The sequence below is a fragment of the Pongo pygmaeus genome, chromosome 19, assembly GCF_028885625.2.
Source record: "Pongo pygmaeus isolate AG05252 chromosome 19, NHGRI_mPonPyg2-v2.0_pri, whole genome shotgun sequence".
NCBI classification, from domain to species: domain Eukaryota; kingdom Metazoa; phylum Chordata; class Mammalia; order Primates; family Hominidae; genus Pongo; species Pongo pygmaeus.
This window is the reverse complement of record NC_072392.2, coordinates 1050693-1068739: the sequence shown is the minus strand read 5'-3', so window position 1 is coordinate 1068739 and position 18047 is coordinate 1050693. Positions and strand designations below refer to the sequence as shown.

The window sequence follows — 18047 nt, the reverse complement described above, 5'->3', positions numbered from 1 at the left end:
ACCAGCCTGGGCAACATGGCAAAATCCCATCTCTACAAAAAATACAAAAATTATATGGGCGTGGTGGTACACGCCTGTAATCCCAGCTACTTGGGAGGCTGAGGTAGGAGAATCGCTTGAGCCCGGGAGGTCAAGGCTGCAGTGAGCCGAGATCTTGCCGCTCAGCTCAGTGGGAGATATGGGGCTGAACAGACACCTGGAAATGAATAAGATTTGAAAATTCAGCCGGGCACGGTGACTCACGCCTGTAATCCCAGCACTTTGGGAGGCTGAGGCAGGTGGATCACTTGAGGTCAGGAGTTCAAGACCAGCCTGGCCATCATGGCAAAACCCTGTTTCTACTAAAAATACAAAAATTAGCCAGGTGTGGTGGTAGGTGCCTGTAACCACAGCTACTTTGGAGACTGAGGCAGGAGAATCACTTGAACCTGGGAGGCAGCAAAGGTTGCAGTGAGCCAAGATTGCACCACCGCACTCCAGCCTGGGTGACTGAATGAGACTCCATCTAAAAACAAACAAACAAAAAACAATGTTTGTGGCTTTGGGGCAACTTTTCAGGTTTCATAAATTTGACTATATTAAATTAAGAATTTTGCTCAGGCTGGGCACAGTGGCTGATGCCTGTAATCCTAGCACTTTGGGAGGCCAAGGCGGGCAGATCACAAGGTCAAGAGATTAAGACCATCCTGGCCAACGTGGTGAAACCCCGTCTCTACTAGAAATACAAAAACTAGCTGGGCATGGTGGCACGTGCCTGTAATCCCAGCTACTCAGGAGGCTGAGGCAGGAGAATCGCTTGAACCCGGGAGGCAGAGGTTGCAGTGAGTGGAGATCACACCACTACACTCCAGCCTGGGTGACAGAGTGAGACTCTGTCCCAAAAAAAAAAAAAAAAAAGAATTGTGCTCAATAAAGGAAACCCATCATTATTTGCAAAATGAAGACCTTGGGGAGCTGCCTCATCCTCCTCTCAGTCCTCAGGGAGGACAGGTGTGGGGCCTGGGAGCGAGCTGGGCTCCCCTGCTCATCAGTGTCCACAAATATGATAATCCTGTATAACAGGAAAGCTCCTTCACAGGGTGGCTAGGTGGGTCCCTGAGACCCCTTAGGCTCCAAGCTGGGATCCAGTTGGGCAGAATGCCATGGTACAGCCTAGGAGCTGACCCCTGGGTGGAGGGATTACAGCTACCCAGCCCAATGCGGTAGCCCCTAGCCACATGTGGCTTCCGAGCCCTTGAAATGTGACTCATCTAAGATGAGATGTGCTGTGAGTATAAAATACACACAAGACGTTGAAGACTGGGTCCAAACACAAAAAGAATGGAAAATATCTCATTAATGCTTTTTATTGATTACATATTGAAAGGATAATATTTTGGATATGCTGGGCTAAATAAAACATTATTAAAATCAACATTATTGATTTCATCTGTTTATTTTTATGTTCCAAAAATGTGCCTAGTAGAAAATTAAAAAAAATTTTTTTTTTTTTTGAGACAGAATCTCGCTCTGTCACCAAGCTGGAGTGCAGTGGCAGGATCTCGGCTCACTGCAACCTCTGCCTCCCGGGTTCAAGCGATTCTCCTGCCTCAGCCTCCCAAGTAGCTGGGATTACAGGCGCGCACCACCTCGTCTGGCTAATTTTTGTATTTTTAGTAGAGACAAGGTTTCGCCCTGTTGGCCAGGCTGGTCTTGAACTCCTGACCTCAGGTGATCCACCCGCCTCAGCCTCCCAAAGACCTGGGATTACAGGCGTGAGCCACCGCGCCCGGCTATATGTTAAATTTTTGATGGAATAAAAGGAGGAAAGAAAAAACTAAGAAGTCCCCAGAGTAGTCCCTGACACGAGGTTGCCTGGGCGAGCTGGGGTCGGGGGGAATTAGGGACCCACGTTTGCTCCTCCCGTGTGGGATGCTGGAGTCTCAGCGCCACCTAGTGGCAGGTAGTGATGAGGGGAATGACCAGAGTGGAGGGAGCCGGAGGGAGGCAGCAGCGGATTTGGGCTCCCGGCGGTGACCCCAACCTTTGTGCACCCTACATGAGAGGGATGCTGAGAGAGGACAGGGATGTGAACAGTGCGCGGGAGTGGACCAGCCCATGAGGGGTCCTTTGGGGGTGAGGTGGGGCGGGGAAGAAACCTCAGAAGCATAAGCCGAAGCCGAGGGGAAGGAGAAACACATCCTCCTCCTATGTATGCCCCACAGCCCTTTCATCCTTGGCATCTCACTGGGTGTCAGAAAACCCTACGGGGCTGACAGGGAAGGTGCAATTAAGCCAATTCCTCTTCTCACTGAAGCCTTCCTGGGCCCCGTTCAGGAGTTCTGCTCCAGGAGTGAAAGTAGCCTCCTGACATCTGTGTGTACACACACTCTCTCACACACACTCTCACACTAACACACACACACACACACTCACACACACTCTCACTCCCACACACTCACATTCTCTCACACACACACTGACACACACATTCACACACACACTCACACACGGACACACACTCACCCACACATTCACACACCTTCACACACTCGCACACATTCACACACTCACACACACTGACACACTCATACACACACTCTGACACACACTCATACACTCTCACCCCACATACATTCACCCTCTCACACACACTCGCACACTCTCAACCCCCACCCACATTCACACGCCCTCACTCACACACACACACTTGGACACTCATTCACACACACACGCCTTCACTCACACACACTCGCACACTCATTCACACACATTCACACACCTTCACACACGCACACATTCACACACACACACTGACACACTCATACACACACTGACACACACTCATACACTCTCACCCCACATACATTCACCCTCACACACACTCGCACACTCTCAACCCCCACCCACATTCACACGCCCTCACTCACACACACTCGCACACTCATTCACACACACACACGCCTTCACTCACACACACTCGCACACTCATTCACACACACATTCGCACACTCATTCACACACACTCTCACACACGCACGTACTTATGTAAAGTGTGATAAACATTGATGTAATCATGCGCCCATCAGCAAGCACCCCAGAATTTCACATCCAGGGAGGTGGGTCCACTTGAAGGAACCCACTGGGGATACGTCTTCCTTTCTGTCCTTGCTCAAAACACATCCCTACTCCTCTTCGGAGTTTTCCTAAGGAGACTAATCTTTCACTTTTTTTTTTGACACCAAATCTCACTCTGTTGCCCAGGCTGGAGTGCAGTGGTGCTATCTCGGCTCACTGCAACCTCCACCTTCTGGGTTTCAAGTGATTCTCCTGCCTCAGCCTCCTCCCAAGTAGCTGGGATTACAGGCTCCCGCCACCATGCCTGGCTAATTTTTGTTTAGTGGAGACGGGGTTTTGCCATGTTGGCTGGGCCTAATTTTTCACCTTTTAAGATAACAATGATGAAGACCCTGGTGAAAATTAGGATGGGCGCAGTGGCTCATGCCTGTAATCCCAGCACTTTGGGAGGCCAAGGCGGGCAAATCACGAGGTCAGGAGACCATCCTGGCTAACACAGTGAAACCCCGTCTCTACTAAAAATACAAAAAAAATTTATCTGGGCGTGGTGGCGGGAGCCTGTAGTCCCAGCTACTCTGGAGGCTGAGGCAGGAGAATGGCGTGAACCCAGGAGGCGGAGCTTGCAGTGAGCCAAGATCACGCCACTGCACTCCAGCCTGGGCGACACAGCGAGACTCCATCTCAAAAAAAAAAAAAAAAAAAAAGAAAGAAAAAAAGAAAATTAAGGCCAGGCCCCTCACACCTGTAATGCCAGCACTTTGGGAGGCTAAGGCAGGAGGATCACTTGAGCACCAGGTATTTGAGACCAGCCTGGGCAACATGGCAAAACCCCATCTTTACAAAAAATACAAAAATTAGCCGGCATGGTGGCGCACGCCTGTATTCTCAGCTACTAGGAAGGCTGAGGTGGGAGGATCACCTGAGCCCAGGAAATCAAGGCTACAGTGAGCCATGACTTGGCGGCTCTGTCTTACACGTGCGTCTTTCCTTCCTGGCATTGTCCTTTCTCTATGCATTTCATGCCTATCATTGTGCCTTTTAAACAATATTTGGGCAAACCTATGTGATCTCAGTGGAAACCACCATTTTTTAATAATCACAAAATCTTTTCTTCACCACATATAAGTCATCTTGGAGAATGGATACGATCTTGGGAAGCAGACAGAAAAATCAAGCAAGGGTTCCAGAAAACCTCAGCAACACGTAACTGAGGCTACTCAGGCCCAGGATCCCCTGCGGCATCAGAGAGATGAGGAAGCACCTGTTAGGTTGATACGTATATAGATACCCACACAAATATCCACGCAGCCACACATCTATATAAGCACACACAAAATATGTACATATCACAAACTCAGAATCCTAGGCAAACACATATCAGCACCCAAACACACAGCCCTGGAAAAACCATGATAGCAGCCAATGTATCCTGGATTTACAGTTTATAAAACAGCTTCCCATGCATTCTCTCCTTGTAACAACCTTGTGAACTGAATATGTCTGAACAGCCTCCACCCAGTGAGCGTTTATGTGGGCCAAGCACTATGCTAGTGCTTTAAATGCATCGTCCCATTTAGTCTCCAAAACAGCCTATGATGTAAGTACTTATTCTAGCCCATTATACAGATGGGAACACCGAGGCTCAAAGCCGCCAGGTGATTGGCCCAAGATCACTCAGCTGCTCAGTGAGGAGCTGGAAGTCCAGAACTGTGACATCCTCCCACTGAACTCACGGGGCTGCCGCGTCAGGATTCTGCCTGCAGGGGTGTCCTTGCTATTTCCAGGCTCAGAGTGTGACGGGGTGGGGAAGAACCTTTCTTTCTTCCTTCCTTCCTTTGTTTTCTCTCTTTTCTTTTCTTTTTTCTTTCTTTTCCCTTCCTTCCTTTCCTTCCTTCCTTTCTTTCCTTCCTTTCTTTCTCTTTCTTTTCCTTCCTTCCTCCCTCCCTCCCTTCTTTCCCTTCCTTCCTCCCTCCCTCCCTCCCTCTCTCTCTCTCTCTCTCTTTCTTAGAGAATCTCACTCTGTCGCCCAGGCTGGAGTGCAGTGGCGCAATCTCGGCTCACTGCAACCTCTGCCTCCTGGGCTCAAGCAATTCTTATGCCTCATCCTCCTGAGTAGCTGGGATTACAGGTGCATGCGCTACCACACCCGGCTAATTTTTGTATTTTTAGTAGAGATGGGGTTTCACCATGTTGGCCAGGCTGGTCTCGAACTCCTGATCTTAGGTGATCCACCCGCCTCTCGGCCTCCCACAGTGCTCAGATGACAGGTGTGAGCCACCGCACCCGGCCCCCTTATTTCTTTCAGTCCTGGAATTTGGCAAAGCAGGACTTGCTGGTCCTTGTATCGTGTTTCCAGAGGATAAATACCTGAAGCTGAAACATGGCTACAGCCTTGTCCAAGCTGGTTTCTCATAAGATCCTAATAGTACACAAACAGTGACAGTTTGTGAACACCTTCTGTTTGCCAGAAATGGTCCATTACGAACCACTTACAATCCTCACAGCCATCCTGGAATCATTATTCATGTCAGAGGGGAGGAACTAGAGGCTGAGAGAGGCGGCTGGGCAGGGGCTGGACCAGGGCAGGCCTGGCTCTTTCCTTCTCACTGGCAGCCTGTGGCACTGTGGGGCTCGGCAGGCAGGGCTGGGGCCAGCATCTCACCTGTTGCTGCTCCTGGCTAGACCCCACGTCCCCTCTGAATAGAGTCACAGCCTCCCTGTGCAATTGGGAACCCTAAGGGCTGTGGCTGGGGACAGGATGCTGAGCGTGCCAGCCAGGGCTGGGGTTTGCAGACAGCAGAGGCACTTTTAACTGTAGCGGTGAGCCTCACCCCACGTGCTCTGGGAAACTCTCCCTCGGTTTATGCCTAATGGCGTTTCTCTAGCTTCTGTGGAATCCCCACTCTGAGCTAGCTGTGGGGAACCCTTCCCTCTCCTGTTGGCAAGAGCCCAGCTCTCCCCCAGCACCTCTGGGCTCTGGCCCAGCAGGCAGCCCCTGCAACATTAGACCCTTAGCCTGAGCTGGGCCAGACACCAGCTCATCTCAGACGCAGGGCAGCTCTCTGGACAAAACTCTCGGGGCAGCTGGCTGTGTCTCTCACCAACTCAGCAGGCTTGGCCTGAGGCCCCTCTGCCCTCACTCAACCCCCTCCCCAGAATCCTTCCTGGGTTCCAAGTCGGCCCCTCATTATGGGGGCCCTGGCCCATGGTTCCCTGGGAGCTCTTCCTGCCTGTCGCTCGGGGTACATGCATGCAGGACTTACTGGCCCCCAATCCTAGCCCTGCCCTTGGCCTCCTTCCCTGAGACCTGGCCAGACTCTCCCTTCACTGTGGCTGGTTCCAGGCAGCTCTGCAGGGAGGTCCGGAGATGGGGCTGACCACATCCTTAGCCTCCCAGGCCCCGTGACCCCTCTCCTGATCATATCCTCTTCCACCCCAGGGGACTCAGGGAGGAGGGGGTCTCTGGATGTCTCTTTCCTCCCCTTGGGCCCCCACAGTGCTCAGCCACACCTGGGGTCTTGCTATGAACGAGTTCCCCCAGGCGTCTACCTGTGGGCCTTAGGCCCCGCCCAGCATTCCAAGGAGAGCCCCCAGCCCTCAGGCGTTCCTGCCACCCTGGGCCACGGGGCCCAGTGGAGTCGTGGTATCGGACAGAAATGAGTTTTTCCTTTTTATTTGGCTGCTGCCCCTGCCTGCCTCTCCCGGATCCTGCCTCTCCCGGATCAGGCTTGGGCAGCAGCGCAGGCAGGGAAGGGGACTCCGCACTCATGTGCCCACGAAACCACAGCAGGCCCCACCCGCACTCCCACGCTCCCACACCTGCCCCAAAGCCCTCACTCTCCTAAAAGCATCGAGAACACACAGGGCTCGGAGGCGCAGGGGTGCGAAGGCGGCATTCCAAGACGAGTTCGAGTCCAAGATGAGTTCAGGATCCTGAGCCTTTCTGGCAACTGCCTCCCTAGGCTGGGATGTGGGGGCGCAGCCCCAGGCCCCAAAGCTCCTTCTCTCTGCCCCAGGCTGGGATGTGGGGGCGCAACCCCAGGTCCCGGAGCTCCTTCTCTCTGGCGAGGCCGCGTCTCTTCCACGCCAGGTCTCAGCCGGTCCAGTTCTGCTCTGTCCAGGACGCCTTTGCAGTCCTGGCTTTTGTAGTCCAACTGCCAGCCCGGCCTCCCTGCAGCCCAGCCGGTGCCTCGCGGCCGGTCAGGAGCGCGGGTGGCCCATACCGGGGGCGGATCGCAGGTAGCCCCGCGGCCAGGGAGGCGGCCCGGCAGAGGAAGCCCCCGGACAGCGGCGCCAGCTTCCCCCGGAGACCTGGGCTAGGCCCGGCCCCTCGGCCACCGCACTGGGCCGTGCCAGGGGCGCGTGCGGGGGGCACGAGGCGCAGCGGGGCGCGGACGGCACCGAGGGGCGGGCGGCGTCTGGGCGCGCGAGGCTGGGCCCTGCAGGCGGCGGGGGGCTGGCGCCTGTGTCCCCGGTGTCCCCGCACGCGGCCGGGCCGTGGCACTCCAGGTGTCCGCAGGGCCCGCGGGGCGCGGGGCTGGCGCGCAGGACCAGGGAGAGCGCGGCGATGCGGTGGATGGCCCTGCGCAGCGTGGCGATCTTGGAGAGCCTCTTGCCGCCCAGGTCGTGCCGCAGCGCCCGGCGCAGCGCGTTGAAGGCCTCGTTGTAGTCCAGGATGCGTTTGCGCTCCCGCACGTTGGCGGCCATGCGCCGCGCCTTGGACCGCACCGGCCGCGCGCGCCTCCTGCCCGCCGGCTCCTCCGCCTCGCCCCGGCTGCAGGAAGCGCCGTTCGCCCCCAGCACCCCCAAATCCCCCCCGGGCTCGGGGCAGGGGCCCCCCAAGTCCTCCGCAGAGCCCTCGGCCCCCTTCCGCGCTCTGAGGCCTAGTCCTGGCGCGCCCCGCAGCATGGCCTTCCCGGGCACTCGCCCTCTGCCCCAGCCCCGGCCCTCTGCCGTCTGCCCTCTGCCCACTGCCCCGGCCCGGCTCGCGACGCGGACGGTTCCCGGCTCCTGGGGCCAGACACTCCCAAGACAGGCCCCCTCCAGCTGGGCTTTATGGCACCACGCGGCGCCCCGCCCTCCCGTCCATCCATCTCCCTCCTCCTGCTTTATTATCGGCCTCCAGGTAGGTCGGCGGGGGAGGAACCGAGGGAAAGAAGGAAAGCAAAGAGGGAAGCTTGCAGGTTCTTGTAAGCGGGGACCAGACGGGCAGCCCGGCCACGCTGCCCCGGGGACCTTGCCCTGCCTCGCTCTGGGTCCACTGTGGGGTGTCTGGGTTCCACATTCTTCCTCCCCACTCCCAGATAAGGTGCTAAGTTTGGCTTCTAGCAGGAGAGCTGATAGGAATAAAAAGAGTGGCAGAGGGCTGGGCACCGGGGCTCACGCCTGTCATCCCAGCACTTTGGGAGGCCGAGGCGGGCGGATCACTTGAGTTCAGGAGTTCGAGACCAGCCTGGCCAACAGAGTATATAAAACCCCGTCTAATAAAAACACAAAAATTAGCCGGGCGTGGTGGCAGGCGCCTGTAATCCCAGCTACTCGGGAGGCTGAGGCAGGAGAATGGCTTGAACCCAGGAGCTGGAGGTTGCAGTGAGCCGAGATCGCACCACTGCACTCCAGCCTGGGCGACAGAACGAGACTCCATCTCAGAAAAACAACAACAACAACAAAACCTTCAAAGTTCTTGTCAAGTCCCGTGGGCAACCACAGAGATGTCATTGAGGAAAAGCATGAGTGTCCTGGCAGGGCTCATATGGGAGGGCCAGGGCTCTGCAGGTAAGGCTGACCCAGAGCTTCCGGCTTTTTCAGCTATGGAGGGCGGCTGGCTGCAATTGGGGTTCGGGTTTTGGTTGGGCCTGACTCTCCCTCCACTGCCCTTTGACTCCCCTTCTGCAGGCAGAGCTGGGATGAGTCAGCAGCAGAGGGTGAAGGGGAAGATCCCTTTGCAGCCCTGGGTCCACATCAGGGGCATCTTTGGGGTCCAGAGCCCTGGGGCAGCCCTGTCTTGTGACACAGCCCTGCCAGGTTATGAACTCAATGAGCAGCCTCTGTCCTCTTCCCCCAGGGGTTTGCATTTCAAAGAGGGTCTCAGAAAAAAGTTAATGTTCATTCCCAGAGAAAGACCCCCAGTGGAATTTCCGGCATCCACAGCTGAGTTACTTGGAGCGCCTGAAGGCCACTCATTCCCAGTCATAATCCAAATGCCTCTAAAATGCCAAGGACTGTGGCACTGGAATGGGGGTGTGGTTCACATCCATCTCGCCAAAAGAGCATTGCCAATAACCCCATTATTTCAAACTGTGAATTTCGCCATAGAAGAAAATAATGAGGCATTAGGAAGCAGAGTGTAGGTATTTACTTCTCCGATTGTCTGCCTTGCCCGCTAGGATGAAAGCATCCTAAGGACATCTGTATTTCCTAGGTTCTATTTCCCCCAAATCTGCAATATATGTGGAATTATAAAGCAGCTAGAGGCCGGGCGCGGTGGCTGACGCCTGTAATCCCAGTACTTTGGGAGGCCGAGGTACTGGGGTCAGGAGTTCAAGACTCAAGGGTCACTTGAGGTCAGGAGTTCAAGACCAGCCTGGCCAACATGGTGAAGCCCCGTCTCTACTAAAATACAACAATTAGCTGGGCGTGGTGGCGGGAGCCTGTAGTTCCAGCTACTTGGGAGGCTGGGGCAGAAGAATCGCTTGAACCAGGGAGGCGGAGCTTACAGTGAGCCGAGATCCCGCCACTGCCCTCCAGCCTGGCGGACAGAGCGAGACTCCGTCTCAAAAAACAACAAAAAATAAACCAGAAAAAAAAAAAGGTCAGTAAAAACAAAGAAAATGTCCACGCAGCGCGCGTTCCCCGGTGGCGTTTCCCGGCCGCTCCCGCCCTTCCCCGCGCAGGTCAGGAAACGGCCCCACGTGAAGAACCCCGAGGACCCGGGAGAAGAGCCCCCTCCTGGAACCCGGGACTCCCGGGCGCTGCGGGGCGCGGCCGACTTCAAAGCGAGCGGCGGGCCCGGCATTTCCGCGGCACCTGCTCGTGCCCGGGAGCGCGAGTTCTCGGCCCGGGCGGGAGGACGCGGCGGGCGGGCGGGCGGGGCGCCGTGATTTAGGGTCTGGCGGTTCCGCCGGCGGCCGCGAAGGTGCCTATTAGCGTCGGGCGGGGCCTGGGGTTCAAAAGTTCCGGCTCTTCCTCCGGAAGTTCCGGCGCCGCTGCCCGAGGGAGGACGGAACGCCCGCCCGGGAGAGAAAGTCCGGGAGCCGCTCACGGGGGCCTCGACCCCGCCCCCTCCAGAGAGCGGGTCCCAGGAAGCCCTGAGCCTCCTTCTCTCCCAGGCGAGACCCTGGCGTTTCCACCCACACGCCCAGTGTGGGAGACGTAGGGGCGCAATTGCAGCCTCTGCCCCTTCATGCGCTCATTCAACAGAAACTTTTTTTTGTTGTTTTTGACACGGAGTCTCGCTCTGTCGCCCAGGCCGGACTGCAGTGTCGCAGTCTCGGCTCACTGCAAGCTCCACCTTTCGGGTTCAAGCGATTCTCCTGCCTCAGCTTCCCGAGTACGTGGGATTACAGGCACCCACCATCATGCCCAGCTATTTTTTGTATTTTTACCAGAGACGGGGTTTCACCATGTTGGCCAGGATGGTCTCGAACTCCCGGCCTTAAGTGATCCGCCCGCCTCGGCCACCCAAAGTGCTGGGATTACAGACGTGAGCCACTGCGCCCGGCCCTGAACTGGATTTCAAAGGATGAATAGCAGTTTGCCAAGCAGACAGGAGGTAGAGGGAACAGCAGGTGCCAGGCCCCGGAAGTGTAAGCGGTCACAGGATGATGCGGAAAATACAGGAAAGTGACTTTGCCAAACCACCAAATGTGAGGCTAGGGAGTGACGGGAGATAAGGCTGGAGATCACCAGGCGTCGTGCCAAAAGCTTGCTTTTCGCCTTGTAGGCAGCTGGGTACCGCAAAAGGTTATTAAGCTGAGGAATGTCAGCCGTATTTGAATTACAGCTAGAGCTCTTTGAGCAGTGTGGAGAATGGATGTTAAGACAAATTCCACTTAGGAAGCAAGGGTCCTGGAGGAAGAGGGGGCCTGAGCTATGCAGGCAATGGTGAGAGAAGGGCACGGAGTCAACACCTGTTTGGAAAATAGAATTGACATGTGGGGGTGCCAATGGGATAAAGCAGATGACAAAAAGGGGTGTCGTCTCCATATCCTCCTTTAAGAGCAGAAGCCTTAGCTCAGAGGCTCTCTCTACAAAGGTCCGGCCATGGACATGGGGACAAGAAAGCCAGTGGCATATGGTCACCTCGGACCCAGGGCACCCATGACTTCGGTGATTTTTTTTTTTTTTTTTTTTTTTTTTTTGAGGTGGAGTCTCGTTCTGTCTCCCAGGCTGGAGTGCAGTGGCGCAATCTCGGCTCACTGCAACCTCCCCCTCCCGGGTTCAAGCGATTCTCCTGCCTCAGCCTCCTGAGTAGCTGGGACTACAGGCGCCTGCTGTGGTGGATGTTTTTGTTATCACTGTTTGCTATGCGGCATTTGAACAGCCTTCCTATCTGGGGAGAAGGGGGCCTCCATGGTGGGGCTCTGAGGGGCAGAGATTTCTGGTTACTGGGACAGACGCGAGCCCAGGCACTTGACTGCCTGACTTGAATCTGGAGTGATGTCCCAAAGAAACAAACAGGTAACAGTGGAGAAATCACAGTGCCGGTGCGGGGCCTGTGGCCCTCCACATCCTACACTGGCATCTAGAGGAGGTTCCTGGCTAGGCCGTGGGTCTAGCTACCCAGTTTCCTATAATTCTTACGAGTTTCCCAACCTTAATTTCCGAGACTTTTTTCTTTTTTCTTTTCTTTTTTTTTTTGGAGATGGAGTCTCACTCTATTGCACAGGCTGCAGTGCAGTGGATCTCGGCCCACTGCAACCTCCGTGTCCCTGGGCAAATGATTCTCCTGCCTCAGCCTCCTGAGTAGCTGGGATTACAGGCGCCCTCCACTACGCCCGGCTAATTTTTTGTATTTTTAGTAGAGACGGGGTTTCACCATGTTGGCCAGGCTGGTCTCGAACCCCTGACCTCAAGTGATTGGCCTGCCTTGGCCTCCCAAAGTGCTGGGATTACAGGCGTGAGTGACTGTGCCCCAGACTTTTTTTCCATTGATTTTGTGAGCTACCTCAGAGCCAATACCCGCCTCTTCCTTCTGCTCAAGTTGGATTTGGTTGTTTACAACCAAGAATCCTGACAACACAGCGTAGAGAGTAAGCAGCCAGTTTTTTCCGACTCCCAAGCCAATCCCAACTTCAAGAGGTGCAGCAGGTGACTTAACCTCTCTGACCCTCACTCTGTTTCTTCATCTCTAAAATGGACTGGTAACTGCCTCATGAGAGAGCTGTGAGCAGTAAATGACACCATGCACAGAAAGCCCTTAGCATGGTACCTGGCACATTGTGGGCACTTAATTAGTTATGATCAGCTGGGCACGGTGGCTCATGCCTGTAATCCCAGCACTGTGGGAGGCCGAGGTGGGCAGATCACGAGGTCAGGAGATCGAGACCATCCTGGCTAACATGGTGAAACCCCATCTCTACTAAACATACAAAAAATTAGCTGGGCGTGGTGGCGGGCGCCTGTAATCCCAGCTACTCGGGAGGCTGAGGCAGGAGAATGGCGTGAACCCAGGAGACGGAGCTTGCAGTGAGCCGAGATCGCGCCACTGCACTCCAGCCTGGGCGACAGAGTGAGACTCTGTCTCAAAAAAAAAAAAATTAGTTATTATTGGCCGGGTGCGGTGGCTCATGCCTGTAATAGCACTGTGGGAGGCCGAGGCGGGCGATCACCTGAGGTCAGGAGTTCAAGACCAGCCCGACCAATATGGTGAAACCCTGTCTCTACTAAAAATACAAAAATTAGCCGGGCGTGGTGGCGGGCGCCTATAGTGTCAGCTACTTCGGAGGCTGAGGCAGGAGAATCTCTGGAACCGGGGAGGCGGAGGTTGCAGTGAGCCAAGATTATGCCACTGCACTCCAGCCTGGGTGACAGAGTGAGATTCCATCTCAAAAAAAAAAAAAAAGTTAATAATTACTTACTGTTATTATTATCCTTTTTCTGGAGAACACACTCAATACCCCAGGGTTTCTTTCTAACAAGCTCATGCACACATTTGGTCCTCTCCACTGCTGCCACTCCCAGCCCCCAGAGCAGCGTCCCTCCCTCCAGCACCTGCCGACAGCTTGTTCTTTCTTGCTCTAATGCTGGAATATTGCTTGGCCCTTCACCTGCACTCACCCCAGCCCTGCCTGTAACACTAAACAGCAGAGTGTTGTGTAGGTTCTGGAATAAAATTATCATTTATTAGCTGCGTAGCCTGGGCTAAGATGCTTCACTTCTTTTTTTTTTTTTTTTTGAGGCAGAGTCTTGCTCTGTCGCCCGGGCTGGAGTGCGGTGGCATGATCTCGGCTCACTGCAACCACCACCTTCCAGATTCAAGCGATTCTCCTGCCTCAGCCTCCCAAGTAGCTGGGATTATAGGCGCTTGCCACCATGCCTGGCTAATTTTTGTAGTTTTAGTGGAGACGGGGTTTCACCACGTTGGTCAGGCTGGTCTCAAACTCCTGACCTCAGGTGATCCGCCTGCCTCGGCCTCCCAAAGTGCTGGGATTACAGGCGCGAGCCATCGCGCCCGGCTGATGCTTCACTTGTTTGAGCCTCTGTTTCCTTGTCTGTAAAATGAGGTATGCAATGGTACTGCTTCATCAGGTTTGTTGTAGGATTAAATGAAAGCCCATGTTTTTATGCTGTCAGTACAGGGCCTGGCTCCTAGAAGGAACTCTGTGAATATTAACTTTCTCTTCTTCCTACCCTCTGCTCCTTTCCCCAGCCAGCTTGGCCACTGCAGCTGTAAATCATCCAGGTAAACAAGAGCATTCTCCTCCCTCCCACCCCAGTACCAAACTGCTCATCACCTCCACCCACTAATGACCGGGCGATTGGCTTCTCATTAAAGAAATGACAAAGAGGCCTCTGTGCTTTTAGCTGGGGTCTAATCAGCCTTAGATCTGCCCCAGAGTCAGTCTGGAGAAGGAATTCCAGGTCCAGGGCGTGTGGGGAGTGCGGGTGGTGGTGGATAGGTGGGTGCTGGCTTGGTGTGGACAGCGAGCTCTGCCTCCCGGGCCCAGGGCTGCCGAAGGCCAGGAACTCTCAGGAAAGGGCTCTGTTATTGGGAGGAAAAACAGAGTTCCTACCTGGTGCCCAGGAGGCTGAGAGCCATGTGTTGGCTTAAGAGATCTTCGCTACCCTCCTGAGGTTGGGCTTTCTCATCTGTTTGAGAGGAATTACAGGCCGGGCACGGTGGCTCACGCCTGTAATCCCAGCACCTTGGGAGGCTGAGGAGGGCAGATCACCTGAAGTCAGGAGTTCAAGACCAGCCAGGCCAACAAGGTAAAACCTCGTTTCTACTAAAAATACAAAAATTAGCCGGGCCTGGTGGCGTGCACCTGTAATCCCAGCTACTTGGGAGACTGAGGCAGACAGGTATTACCTGCTTGAACCTGGGAGGCAGAGGTTGCAGTGAGCCGAGATCGCACCACTGCACTCCAGCCTGAGTGACAGAGTGAGACTCCATCTCAAAAAAAAAAAAAAAAAAAAAGCGAAAAAAGATAATACTTCCCTTGTGGGTTTGGTGTGAGGAAAAAGTGAGAGAAACCAACAGTAGAGTTCTGGTTGGGTGCGGTGGCTCCTGCCTGTCATCCTAGCACTTTGGGAGGTCAAGGCAGGAGGATTGCTTCAGGCCAGGAGTTCCAGACCAGCCTGGGCAACATAGCAAGACCCCATCTCTAAAAAAAAAAAAATTAGCTGGGCATGGTGGTGCGTGCCTGTGGTCCCAGCTAGAGCCCGAGAAGTCGAGGCTTCAGTGAGCCGTGATCGAGCCACTGCATTCCAGCCTGGGTCACAGTGAGACCCTGCCTCAAAAAAAAAAAAAAAAAGTATATTTTTAACACTGTGTAGGTGTCAATAAATGGCATCCATTACTACATTCCTATTGCTGCTATTATTATTGCTTTAATTATTATTGTCATCCTTGGAACCCAGTTACCAATCTTTCCAGCTCCCTTTGGTGACCCATTCCCCCTGCCTCCAGTGATTTGTAATGCCACATATCTGCCAAGCCACCTCCAACCATTTCTGGGTAATGCCTGTCTGGCCGGGCAATCTTGCAGTCTCGTTTTTCATTTTCAGAATTCTGTTGGGTGTTCTTGGCCCTTTACACTTCCACAGGAATTTGATTATCCTTTACGCCTGGTCTATAACTCTTCTTCTGTGATTCTTTCATAACTCTTCTCCGTATTTTCTTTTCTTTTTTTTTTTTTGAGACAGAGTCTCGCTCTGTCGCCCAGGCTGGAGTGCAGTGGTGTGATCTTGGCTCACTGCAAGCTCCGCCTCCCGGGTTCAGGCCATTCTCCTGCCTCAGCCTCCCGGGTAGCTGGGACTACAGGTGCCTGCCACCACACCTGGCTAATTTTTAAAAATATTTTTAGGAGAGACGGCGTTTCACCATGTTAGCCATGATGGTCTCAATCTCCAGACCTTGTGATCTGCCCACCTCGGCCTCCCAAAGTGCTGGGATTACAGGCTTGAGCCACTGCGCCCGGCCCTTCTCCATATTTTCTTTCTTGCTTTTTTTTTCCCCCAAGACGGAGTCTCGCTCTGTTGCCCAGGCTGGAGTGCAGTGGCAAGATCTCAGCTCACTGCAATTTCTGCCTCCCAGGTTCAAGCAATTCTCCTGCCTCAGCCTACCAAGTAGCTGGGATTACAGGCTTGTGCCACCACACCTGGCTAATTTTTGTATTTTTAGTAGACATGGGGTTTCACCATGTTGGCCAGGCTGGTCTCGAACTCCTGACCTCGTGGTCCACCCTCCTCGGCCTCCCAAAGTGCTGGGATTACAGACGTGAGCCACCAGGCCTGACCCATATTTTCTTTCTCAAGGTGGCTTCCCTCATAGTGGCAAAAGGGCTGCAGGAGCTCTAGCACTCACATGCATCCTCCATCATGAACGAGGGGAGAAGGGAACCACCCAGGAAGGTTGCTCCTAAAACCCTGACTCACAGAAACTGAACTAGCACATGTTTATGGTTGTTTTAAAGCAGTCGGTTTTGAGGTCACCTGTTCTTGACAAGACATAATGAATGCAGCAGTTCAGGCTTTCCTGCAGTCGACTGAGTTCTCTGGTGACTGTGAGCAGGACTGATGCGTGCCACCTGCAGGCCCACCCATACGAACTTCCCACCCGCACCTCTGCAGCCTCCATGCCCCGTCCTGCTGGCTTCAGGTCCCCTAGGCCAGCCATGGGGGCCATAAGCTGAAGATGGCAGAGGTACAAGAGGAAGAAGTCTGGGGCCCTCAGTCATGGCTGGGGGAGAGCTGCCCAGAAATACTGCCTGACCAGAGACACCACATGAATGATTCCATGAGCAGGAAATAAATCTTCATGTTTAAGCCACTGAGATTTGGGGATTTATTCATTACAGTACCTAAAGTCACCTTAAACTAATACTCTTTCTTTTTTTCTTTTTTTTTTTTTGAGTTGGTGTCTCGCTCTCTCACCCAGGCTGGAGTGCAGTGTCAAGATGCCAGTTCACTGCAACCTCCGCCTCCTGGGTTCAAGTGATTCTCCTGCCTCAGCCTCCTGAGTAACTGGGATTACAGGCATGCGCTACCAGGCCTGGCTCATTTTTGTATTTTTAGTAGGGACAGGGTTTCACCATGTTGGTCAGGCTGGTCTCGAACTCCTGACCTCGTGATCCTCCTGCCTTGGCCTCCCAAAGTGCTGGGATTACAGGCATGAGCCACTGCGCCTGGCCTAATACTCTTTCATACAGAATTGTTTTTTTCCCCAGGCTGGATTGTAATGGCGTGATCATGGTCACTGCAACCTCCACCTCCCCGGTTCAAGCGATTCTCCTGCCTCAGCCTCCCAAGTAGCTGGGACTACAGTAGTGTGCCACCACGCCCAGCTTATTTTTGTATTTTTAGTAGAGATAGGTTTTCACCATGTTGCCCAGGCTGGTCTCAAACTCCTGACCTCAAGTGATCTGCCTGCCTCAGCCTCCCAAAGTGATAGGACTAGAGGCGTAAGGCACCTCGCCCAGCCTCATATAGAACTTTAGAGAGAATTTTTAAAGCACTTTCATAAACTCCCTTTAGAGTGGATCCTCCTAACTCCGTGTTAGGTAGATAGGGCAGAATGCTCTTTTATCAGTGAGAACTGAGGCTCAGAGAGGCTAAGATGCTTGCTCAAGATCACACAGCTCATGGGTGGAGTAGGAAGACAGCGAAGCAAGTGGTAGGATAACCTAATCCAAGCAGGTTAAGCTTGGAGGACAGACACGAGGTGTATGATTCCTGAACCCACTACTTATTAATCAAGGGACCTTGGACAAGTCGATCACTTCTCTTTTGATTTCTCCATCTGCAAAATGGGAACCATAAGGACTAACTTTCAGAGCTGCCTGGGGAGGTTCAGGAGACAATATATATACGCAAGATTCCTGGCACCCAATAGGCATTCAGTAACTATTTGGTGAGTTGATACAGTGTTTAGCACAGCTGGACACACAGTCTCTCCATTGCCTTAGCCATGCGTATTATTACGTTTATATTTTATTTACATTGGAAGATGTTATGGTTGATTACGCTCCAGACTGTCATTTCAACAAGGCCCTGAGAACTTAGGAGCCCCTCAGGCCTCCTGGAGCCCGTCCGGGCTCCCCCAGACATGCCCAGCCCCCGCGCAGCACGCGGCCCGCCCCCCATAAATCAGGCCCCGCGACCTGTAATTAACAAGCCGCTGCCCCCATCCCAGGGGCTTCCTGCGCCCCCCGCCTCTCCAGGAGTGGGGCGGGGGCGGGGAGCTGGGGGGTCCCTCCGCCACCCCTGATTTATGGGCCTCTGTGTGAAGGAGATTTACGAGCTAAGACCGGGGCCGGGACGCGTCGGGA

The 18047-nt window shown here is 54.1% G+C and overlaps 1 protein-coding gene across 1 annotated transcript; it reads right to left on the bottom strand.

Annotated features, from left to right (window-relative positions):
- Positions 1-6714: 6714 nt before the first annotated feature.
- BHLHA9 (basic helix-loop-helix family member a9) lies at positions 6715-8085 on the bottom strand. The gene has a single exon (XM_054459715.1). It carries the CDS (start codon positions 7963-7965, stop codon positions 7258-7260), a length of 708 nt encoding a protein of 235 aa, XP_054315690.1. The 5' UTR covers positions 7966-8085; the 3' UTR covers positions 6715-7257.
- Between the last annotated feature and the right edge of the window lie 9962 nt (positions 8086-18047).

Excerpts from the sequence above, each read along its gene's own strand:
- BHLHA9 (XM_054459715.1), bottom strand. The coding sequence starts at position 7,965 with ATGCTGCGGGGCGCGCCAGGACTAGGCCTCAGAGCGCGGAAGGGGGCC.